Here is a 10322-nt window from a genome sequence, read left to right on the forward strand (position 1 = left end):
TCTGTCTACACCTTAGTTGCGTTCAGACAGGACCCCTCAAAACAGGTCAGGAGTTTTGTTGCTCCAGATTTCTGGGACGAACAAAGCCACAGCCAAAGAAAGATACGACAAGCAAAACATTCAGGATGAAATATGTAAGTGAACAGGACAGACACCTGGGATGGAGAGCAAAATCAAAAAGTATTTGGAAGGGAAACGGTGTGTATTGGTTTATGTGTGTGTTTGTGTAAGTGTTTATGCTGGTTTGGAGGTATAAAGCAAAAAGTTTAACCTTGCAGCACCATCAAGATTCAGCAATTTTATAGAAGTCTCTCTATTGCCTTTTAACTGGAGATAGGAGGTTGTGAAGATTCTCGGTCATCCAGGCAATAATTGTCCCAAAGGCGCTTTTTCAAAAGACAACTGGACTTTGTGTTTCCATGAAGCTGTTTCACTTCTCAACCAAGAAGCTTCTTCAGTTCTGACTGAACGGTGGAGGATGGGAGGATTTATATTCCATGCAGTCATCTTGTTTGTTAGCACTCGTTCTGATGAGCAGATGGCTGCAAGGAATATAAATATAAATCCTTCCATCCTCCACCATTCTTGGATGAGAAGGGAAACGTCTTCAGGGAAAAACAAAGTTCGGTTGTCGTTTGAAAAAGCACTTTTGGGGCAACCGTCAACCATCCTGGAGGACTGAGAATCTGTGTAGACTAATTGAGGGCAGGTTCAACAGGAGGAGGTGGACGGATATCCAGAGAAACTGATGCTATCATAACTGTTAAGGTGTCATTAGGCTATTTGTGAGGGTTTCTCAACCTTTTAACAAGACTTCCCATTCCCGTTTTAGTTAATCAACTGCCATAAATTAGAAGTTTAAATCAGAGAGCCGAGGTGGCGCAGTGGTTAAATGCAGCACTGCAGGCTACTTCAGCTGACTGCAGTTCTGCAGTTCGGCTGTTCAAATCTCACCGGCTCAGGGTTGACTCAGCCTTCCATCCTTCCGAGGTGGGTAAAATGAGGACCCGGATTGTTGTTGGGGGCAATATGCTGACTCTGTAAACCGCTTAGAGAGGGCTGAAAGCCCTATGAAGCGGTATATAAGTCTAAAAAAAAAGAAGTTGGAAAAGCAGGAGACAAACAAGAGACCTAGCCAAATCCAATTGATATGTTTTAAGCAGCTGTGTACCATCAACATAAAATGAAGCTTGCTCAGAAGCTGAAATACACCAAGCAAATGAAATGAAGAGTGGGAAGAAAAGGAGAGAGGCGAGGGATAGGAGGGAGGGCAGGAGGGGGGAAGAGGAGGAGAGAAAGAAGGAGTGGAAGAGGAGAGAGGGGTAGGAGAGATGAAGGGGAAGTAGAGAAAGGAAGGATAACAGAGGGAAGAAAGGGGGTAGGGAGGAGGAAGAGAGAGGGAGAAGAGGGTGAAGGTGTATGGAGAGCAGAAGAGCCAATAATTGTTTTGGGGAATTGATGGTAAGATGAATTGATGTAAACATTTAGTAATACAATACGATGCTGGCTATGTAATTGTTGCAGAAAATGACAGGCTTTAGACTTCTCCGGATACAGGAAAAGTTTATTTGGCAGCCAGGTTCAGAAAGCGAGCCCATGGCTAGCATTGCAAGTTCTGAACAACCTTCATTATCGAAGCAGGCGTTCTTATACATTCTCAAAGGCAGCGTAACACAGAAACACTTAACTCATTTCTTAGTGGTTACCTTGAGGAGATAACCTTATAAGGAGATGGGATCTTACTTCTCCTTTTGTTACAGGTATGTACGACGTGTCATTAATGAACTTTAATTGAACCTTGTGGTTTGGACTTTTGACATAGGTTTTCTTCCTGTTCTTTTGCAAGCTCCAACTCTGTCTATGTAGCTTTTTAATATAGATTTAAAGGGGTCCCGAGAGGCTGTCCAGCCAGACCCAGTAGGTTTCGCACTTAATGTCCAAATCTCACTTTATGTCCTACTTTATCATAGTGTACATGTTTTGAAAATTTTCATATGTTATGAAAATGAAAAAATAAAAAACTTTATTAAAAAAAACAAGACTTCCCATTCCCAGAATTCCCCAGCCATCATGTATTAAGAATGGATGGACTTCAACTCCCAGTATGGGGGCTGGAGAATTTTTATTCATTTATTCATTACAATTTTTTCTCCTGCCTTTTAAAAATTTTGTAAGTAGCTCAAGGCAGCAAACATGCATCCGTTTTGTATGTTCTTGGCGCAAAGACATCCCATGCCTGGCCACAGACACCGAGTGAAGGATGCTCTGTCATGTTCTGGTTTCTGCCAACGACAGCCCCTTGTCCCCAAACCTCCAGGAAGTTGATCCCCAGCAGCTGCAGGAAGGCAGGAATCCCCCCCCCAAAGTGTGATCTCTTGACACAACTGATGTTCATTGTTGCTTTTTGTCTCTTTGGAAATGGCAAAAGGTAGAAGCAGGCGAATGTTTTGTACGTGAAATGCTTAAAGGTTTGCCAAACTTTGATTCAGATGGAAAACTCTTGGTCCCATGTCTTTTTTTGAAATAATCAGTTGAGCAGCTGGCCTCCCAGAGGTCTGGATGCTCCCTCACTGGAGGTAATTTGGCCAGAATCGTATAAGATTTCATGCCTGAGCAGGGGGTTGGACTAGAAGACCTCCAAGGTCCCTTCCAACTCAGTTATTCTTGGGAAACTATTCTTGGGTGTGTGGAAGAGGGGGCTGATCTAATTGCTTCCTCTCCTTTCAAACTGGTCTTCCTTTCCGCACAGGTGGATCCAAAGCCTGGGGATTTGATCGAGATCTTCCGACTGGGATACGAACACTGGGCAGTCTATGTGGGTTCAGGCTACGTCGTCCATGTGACTTCATCAGGTAAGGAACAAACTCTGGGTTGGGTTTGCCAGATGACAAAGACGAAACTCCATCTTGATGTGGGCATTTGGGCCTCAATTCTAGAATGGGGGCAATGAGTTAGGATAGGCCTGACCCCCCATGCTGGCTGAGCTGCCAGGAGCATCTGAAGGGCAGGAGAAAGCCAGAAAATTATCCACCTCAAACTCTATCGCAGGATATTCTGTGTGATACAGCAGCATTTTGGGATATTTCAGTGTTCCTATACAGGTAGACTTATAAACTTCCACTTAGCAGACTTTCAAAGTTACACCAGCCCTGAAAAAAAAAAGACTTATGACCGATCCTTGAACCTATGACCATCGCGGCATCCACATAGTCATGTGATCAAAATTTGGGCGCTTGGCAACTGGCAGGTACTTAAAATGCTTCTGGCATCCCAGGGTCACCTGATGCCATTTTGCAACCTTCCTCACTGGCCGCCGAGAGGCCAAGTCAAAGGAAGAAGCAGGATTCGCTTAGCGGGCTTGGTATTCACTTAACAACCATTGGGGGGGGGAATGTTTGTAAAATTAGGGGTGACTCACTTAACAACTACCTTGTTTAACAATGGAAATCCTGGTCCAAACTGTGGTTGTAAATTGAGAACTACCTGCAGTGGGTAATGAAACATCTCCAAGAAAACCGCCAAATTCAGAGAGCACCAAGGATCTCCTATCCTCCTCCTCTTCTCCATAATCCCCATCCCCTTCTAGCACTGATTATGTTCCCTAGTTGGGTCATGAAACGTCTGTAAGAAAACCAGCAAGCTCAGAGAGCACCAAGGTCTCCACAGTTCAAACCTGAGCTACAAATATTTTCTTTTATGGGTTTGATTTTCTGGGTGTGGTCTTTTTCCTTCTGAACATGAACCAGGTGACTCCAACTCCAAAGCTATGGTGAAGAAGGAATGGCTATCCCATGTGGCAGGGAGAAATAACTACCGTGTCAACAACAAGCATGACTCCACATATCCTGTCCGGAGCCCAGAGGAGATTGTCTCTATGGCAGAGATGTGGGTGGGCAAGAAAATGGAATACAACCTTTTCACGGAAAATTGTGAGCATTTTGCCACTCGTATGCGCTACAACGTTTCCCATTGTGATCAAGTAAGTGCGGTCTTTGTAGATTTAGACAGATTTCTTGTAGTCCCTGTCTCAGGATGATCAAAATATTGAAAAATAACATTGCCCTGTTTTTGTGAGTGATGAGAAGGTCATCTCACTAGGACAGTGGTTCTCAACCTTCCCAAAGCCGCGACCTTTTAATAGAGTTGCTCATATTGTGGTGACCCCCAACCATAAAATTGGTGTCTCGGTTCCTAAGACCATCGAAAATATGTGTTTTCCGATGGTCTTAGGCGGCCCCTGTGAAAGGGTCGTTGGACCCCCAAAGGGGTCCCGACCCACAGGTTGAGAAACACTGCACTAGGCGCTCTATGGCTGTGTTGGGACTAGAACTCCCAGAATTCCATTGACTCTGGGAGCTGGGGAATTCTGGAAGTCTCCGTTCAACTAGCCCCCAAGCCCATGAGGGCGTTGACTTATTTCCAGAAGAATTTCAGGGCAAAGAAGTAAAGGGTGGGACATAATTAAAGAGAGATCCAATCTAGAATTAAGGAGAAATTTCCTGAGAGTGAGAAGAATTCATCAGTGGAACTGCTTGCCACCAGAAGTTGTGGGTGCTCCAACATTGGAGGTCTTCAAGAAGAGAAAGCCATTTGGGTAGGAGGGCATAAAATCTCCAGCTCGAGCAGGGGGCTGGACTAGAAGACCTCCAAGGTCCCTTCCAGACGTAGGATTCCATAAAGAGTTCTGTGGTACCTTCTAGACTCGACTATCTCATGCAACCGTAGACCATTCAGGACGTTTCTTCTAATCAGATAACATGTCCTTTCCTTGCACTGATGAAAAATCTTTGCTGATCCTCTTTCTCTTCCAATTGCAGGTCTTGAATGCGGTCAAGATAGTAATTCATGCAGTTTTTACTGCCGGGCTGTTGGCCTTGAAGGTATGCATTTATTTTGTCTCTTTGGGGAGGGTCCTTTCTTTTTTTTTAATAAAGATTTTTATTAACAAACATGTAAAACACACACACACACGAATTAGACATACACTACATTTATACAATACAGTAAGTAAGTAAGTAAGTAAGTAAGTAAGTAAAATCTTTATTACGGTCAAAGACTAGCAATACACATTAGTTTTTACACTATGTTAAAAAATACTAACATTAAAATATAATTAAAAAGTATTGACATTAAAAGTGGATAATAACATAATGGTCCAAAGCAGGACGTGCAGTCAGGGGAGGCAGGGGAGGCGGGGCCTCACCAGTGTCATGAGGAAAAGAAAAGAAAAATTAAAAGGAAAAAGGCTAAGGCAGTTGCTGCCAGAGTCACAGTGGATGACTCTGAGCCTGCTTAGCGCTAACTGCAGGGGGAGGCGAGAGAACTACGTGCCTCCTTTGCATAAGGAATTTTTTGCCTTTTAACCCTTGCTCAGAGTTAAGCAAGGGTTAAAAGGCAAAAAATTCCTTATGCAAAGGAGGCACATGGTTCTCTGCCTCCTGATCTCGCAGCAGCAACTCTTGCCTAAGTTGCCTTTTTATTTTTACATTTTTTACATTTTCATCATGGGCAGACAAGAGGAGAGTTGAAATCCTCTGTGACACAGCTGGAAAAGGTATGGAGGGAGGGGAATTCAAAATTATTGTAATTTAATTTGTAATTTTTTATTGCGAGTAATTTGTGTGTGTGTGCGTGTCCGTGTGCGTGTGCATGTGTTTCTTTCTTCACTTCACTCAAACAAACTCTCTCTCAATTTGAGAGAGAGTTTGTTTGAGAAGAGAGGGGCAGCCCTCTCGCCCCTCACTGGGAACCCCGTCCTGCTCCCCTCTCCATTTCCTCCTCCTCCTCTCCTCTTTTTTTGCCGGCTGCCGCCTCAGCCCCTCCCTGCCTCCTCCGTCCCCGCCGCTGTGTCCGACAGGTGCCTCACATTTATGTCCGACATAAACGCGAGATGCCTGGCTTGTCGGACACAGCGGCGGGATCGGAGGAGGCGGGGGGGGAGGCGGCGGAGCACAGCAGCAGCAGGGACGTTCTTGCTACTGTGTCTGACAGGCGTCTCACATTTATGTCCACCAAAAACATGAGACGACTGGCCTGTTGGACACAGCGGCGGGGTCGGAGGAGGCGGGGGGTGAGGCGGTGGAGCGCGGCAGCGGCAGGGATGTTCTCACCACTGTGTTCGACAGGTGTCTCACATTTATGGCGGACATAAACACGAGACGCCTGTTGGACACAGTGGCGGGGACGTTGCTTCTCGAAGCTGCCGCACTCTTGCCTGACAAACCATAATCCTTACCACACGCCACTGGTCCAAAGATTGTTAAAGGTATATCCAGATAATTGGTACAAGATGGTACTATGTCAACAACAAGCATGACTCCAAATATCCTGTCCGGAGCCCAGAGGAGATTGTCTCTATGGGAGAGATGCTGGTGGGCAAAAAAATGGAATACAACCTCTTCACGCAAAATTGTGAGCATTTTGCCACTTTCCTGCGCTACAACGTGGCCCCTTGTGATCAAGTAAGTGCGGTCTTTGTAGATTTAGACAGATTTCTTGTAGTCCCTGTCTCAGGATGATCAAAATATTGAAAAATAACATTGCCCTGTTTTTGTGAGTGATGGGAAGGTCATCTCACTAGGACAGTGGTTATCAACCTTCCCAAAGCCGCGACCCTTTAATAGAGTTGCTCATATTGTGGTGACCCCCAACCATAAAATTGGTGTCTCGGTTCCTAAGACCATCGAAAATATGTGTTTTCCGATGGTCTTAGGCGACCCCTGTGAAAGGGTTGTTGAACGCCCAAAGGGGTCCCGACCCACAGGTTGAGAAGCACTGCACTAGGCGCTCTATGGCTGTGTTGGGACTAGAACTCCCAGAATTCCATTGACTCTGGGAGCTGGGGAATTCTGGAAGTCTCCGTTCAACTAGCCCCCAAGCCCATGAGGGCGTTGACTTATTTCCAGAAATATTTCAGGGCAGCAGAAGAAGTAAAAGGTGGGACATAATTAAAGAGAGATCCAATCTAGATTTAAGGAGAAATTTCTTGAGAGTGAGAAGAATTCATCAGTGGAACTACTTGCCACTAGAAGTTGTGGGTGCTCCATCACTGGAGGTCTTCAAGAAGAGAAAGCCATTTGTGTAGGAGGGCATAAAATCTCCAGCTCGAGCAGGGGGCTGGACTAGAAGACCTCCAAGGTCCCTTCCAGATGTAGGATTCCATAAAGAGTACTATGGTACCTTCTAGACTGGGTTATCTCATGCAACCGTAGACCATTCAGGACGTTTCTTCTAATCAGATAATATGTCCTTTCCTTGCACTGATGAAAAATCTTTGCTGATCCTCTTTCTCTTCCAATTGCAGGTCCCGGCTAAGCCCTTGTTAGCAATGGGAGCCGTGCTGTTGTCCTCGAAGGTATGCATTTATTTTGTCTCTTTGGGGAGGGTCCTTTCTTTTTTTTAATAAAGATTTTTATTAACAAACATGTAAAACACACAGAAACAAAAATTAGACATACACTACATTTATACAATACAGTAAGTAAGTAAGTAAGTAAGTAAAATCTTTATTACGGTCAAAGACCAGCAATACACATTAGTTTTTACACTATGTTAAAAAATGCTAACATTAAAATATAATTAAAAAGTATTGACATTAAAAGTGGATAATAACATAATGGTCCAAAGCAGGACGTGCAGTCAGGGGAGGCAGGGGAGGCGGGGCCTCACCAGTGTCATGAGGAAAAGAAAAGAAAAATTAAAAGGAAAAAGGCTAAGGCAGTTGCTGCCAGAGTCACAGTGGATGACTCTGAGCCTGCTTAGCGCTAACTGCAGGGGGAGGCAAGAGAACTACGGGCCTCCTTTGCATAAGGAATTTTTTGCCTTTTAACCCTTGCTCAGAGTTAAGCAAGGGTTAAAAGGCGAAAAATTCCTTATGCAAAGGAGGCACGTGGTTCTCTGCCTCCTGATCTCGCAGCAGCTATATTCGACATGCGTCTCGCGTTTATGGTGCACCATCACTGGAGGTCTTCAAGAAGAGAAAGCCATTTGTGTAGGAGGGCATAAAATCTCCAGCTCGAGCAGGGGGCTGGATTAGAAGACCTCCAAGGTCCCTTCCAGACGTAGGATTCCATAAAGGGTGCTATGGTACCTTCTAGACTGGGGTATCTCATGCAACTGTAGACCATTCAGGATGTTTCTTCGATTCAGATAATATGTCCTTTCCTTGAACTGATGAAAAATCTTTGCTGATCCTCTTTCTCTTCCAATTGCAGGTCTGGGATAAGGCCTTGTTAGCAATGGAAGCACTTGTGTCTGACATGCCGGAGCCCTTGAAGGTATGCATTTATTTTGTCTCTTTGGGGAGGGTTCTTTCTTTTTTTTAATAAAGATTTTTATTAACAAACATGTAAAACACACACACACACACACACACACACACAAATTAGATATACGCTACATTTATACAATACAGACAGTAAGTAAGTAAGTAAGTAAGTAAGTAAGTAAGTAAGTAAAATCTTTATTATGGTCAAAGACCAGCAATACACATTAGTTTTTAAACTATGTTAAAAAATACTAACATTAAAATATAATTTAAAAGTATTGACATTAAAAGTGGATAATAACATAATGGTCCAAAGCAGGACGTGCAGTCAGGGGAGGCAGGGGAGGCGGGGCCTCACCAGTGTCATGAGGAAAAGAAAAGAAAAATTAAAAGGAAAAAGGCTAAGGCAGTTGCTGCCAGAGTCACAGTGGATGACTCTGAGTCTGCTTAGTGCTAACTGCAGGGGGAGGCGAGAGAACTACATGCCTCCTTTGCATAAGGAATTTTTTGCCTTTTAACCCTTGCTCAGAGTTAAGCAAGGGTTAAAAGGCGAAAAATTCCTTATGCAAAGGAGGCACGTGGTTCTCTGCCTCCTGATCTCGCAGCAGCTATATTCGACATGCGTCTCGCGTTTATGGTGCACCATCACTGGAGGTCTTCAAGAAGAGAAAGCCATTTGTGTAGGAGGGCATAAAATCTCCAGCTCGAGCAGGGGGCTGGACTAGAAGACCTCCAAGGTCCCTTCCAGACATAGGATTCCATGAAGAGTTCTGTGGTACCTTCTAGACTCGACTATCTCATGCAACCGTAGACCATTCAGGACGTTTCTTCTAATCAGATAATATGTCCTTTCCTTGCACTGATGAAAAATCTTTGCTGATCCTCTTTCTCTTCCAATTGCAGTTCCTGCTTAAGGCCTTTTTACCAGTGTAAGCAGCTGTGTCTGCCGTGCTGGGACCCTTGAAGGTATGCATTTATTTTGTCTCTTTGGGGAGGGTCCTTTCTATTAAAGAATCATAGCTATACAAGCATTTCCTCAATCTATGATTGGAATCGAGCATGGAGTTACAGTTGTTAAGCAGGTCGCCTTGTGATGATGGCACCTGTTTTGGTTGCAGCCATAAAGCAAATGCCATAGATAAACAAGTTAGTTTCTGGAAAAAAGATAAAAAAACGGTTTTATGCAAGTCGAGGATAATTTTCTAAAACAAATTAGAGATCAAAGTCCAATGCATATAAAGAGACTATATAATGCATTAATAGAAATGGATTCATAAACAGAATTAGTTAAAGACTGTATGATAAAGTGGGCTCAAAATTTTGAAGAACCAATAATGTTGGATACTGTCAGCCTCCGCTTTGCTACTGCTTCGGCTGCCATTGAAACGGGGAGGGAGGGTATGGTATTTGGGAGGGGAATCATTGTTGTGCTGGAGGAAGTTTTTAGACTCTGAACTGACCACCTTACTGCGCATGTGGAGGAGGAGTGTTTCCCGCCAAGGCCAACGGTCCAGCATTCCATCCTGGTGATGCCTTTCGAAGTTATCTCACACCTGACATTTGGGAGAATTATGATTGGACTGTGCATGGGATGCCAAGGGGAGGGGAATGAATTATACAATATATTATTCACTTTCGCGCCTAATTAACCAGACTTAGCTTAGTTTTGCTTCTATTCATTTATAATTAGTAAAAGTACACTTGATTTCAACCAATGGAGTCCTGTGGTTTTCTTTCCTGATTTTTGAATGAAGAAGGGCTGACAATTAAGCTAAGTCTCATTTCCACCCCACCTGGAGCTACAACCTACCGAGGGGGGTGTCCTCACAAGAAGAAAAGAAATGTCTCTGCATGTGAGTGACCAAGAAGAAGATGAGGGGGCGATGGCAGGACCATCTTTAACTGAAAGACTGGCTGGGCTAAGGGTGGAAGAGCCTACTGTTCGTCCCAGATGGACTTTGGGTGTGGGGCAAAAAGAGAGTCGGAGGAGTTGGATGCTGGAGTCACGAGAAGGAGACCAAAGAAAAAGTCAGCGGATTGGGGTGACGCTGGGGAA

General features: G+C 44.2%; 1 protein-coding gene and 1 long non-coding RNA gene across 2 annotated transcripts; both read left to right on the forward strand.

Moving 5' to 3' along the window:
* Positions 1 to 23: 23 nt before the first annotated feature.
* On the forward strand, positions 24 to 6518 carry LOC116520145 (phospholipase A and acyltransferase 2-like). The gene is made up of 5 exons (XM_032234296.1): positions 24 to 134; positions 2750 to 2852; positions 3747 to 3979; positions 4818 to 4880; positions 6312 to 6518. The coding sequence occupies exons 1-5, from the start codon at positions 126 to 128 to the stop codon at positions 6516 to 6518; spliced, it is 615 nt and encodes a 204-aa protein (XP_032090187.1). The 5' UTR covers positions 24 to 125.
* A 756-nt stretch (positions 6519 to 7274) lies between these two features.
* Positions 7275 to 9237, forward strand: LOC116519850. Its single transcript, XR_004256691.1, has 3 exons — positions 7275 to 7354; positions 8214 to 8276; positions 9170 to 9237. It is a non-coding gene; the product is annotated as an uncharacterized LOC116519850 (long non-coding RNA).
* Positions 9238 to 10322: the final 1085 nt, after the last annotated feature.

The sequence above is a fragment of the Thamnophis elegans genome, chromosome 17 (assembly GCF_009769535.1).
Source record: "Thamnophis elegans isolate rThaEle1 chromosome 17, rThaEle1.pri, whole genome shotgun sequence".
Taxonomy (NCBI): domain Eukaryota; kingdom Metazoa; phylum Chordata; class Lepidosauria; order Squamata; family Colubridae; genus Thamnophis; species Thamnophis elegans.

Bases quoted from the DNA above. Each gene is read 5' to 3' on its own strand.
- LOC116520145 (XM_032234296.1), top strand. The intron at 2,853-3,746 runs GTAAGGAACAAA...AACATGAACCAG, and splicing joins CGTCCATGTGACTTCATCAG to GTGACTCCAACTCCAAAGCT. The intron at 4,881-6,311 runs GTATGCATTTAT...GTCAACAACAAG, and splicing joins CCGGGCTGTTGGCCTTGAAG to CATGACTCCAAATATCCTGT.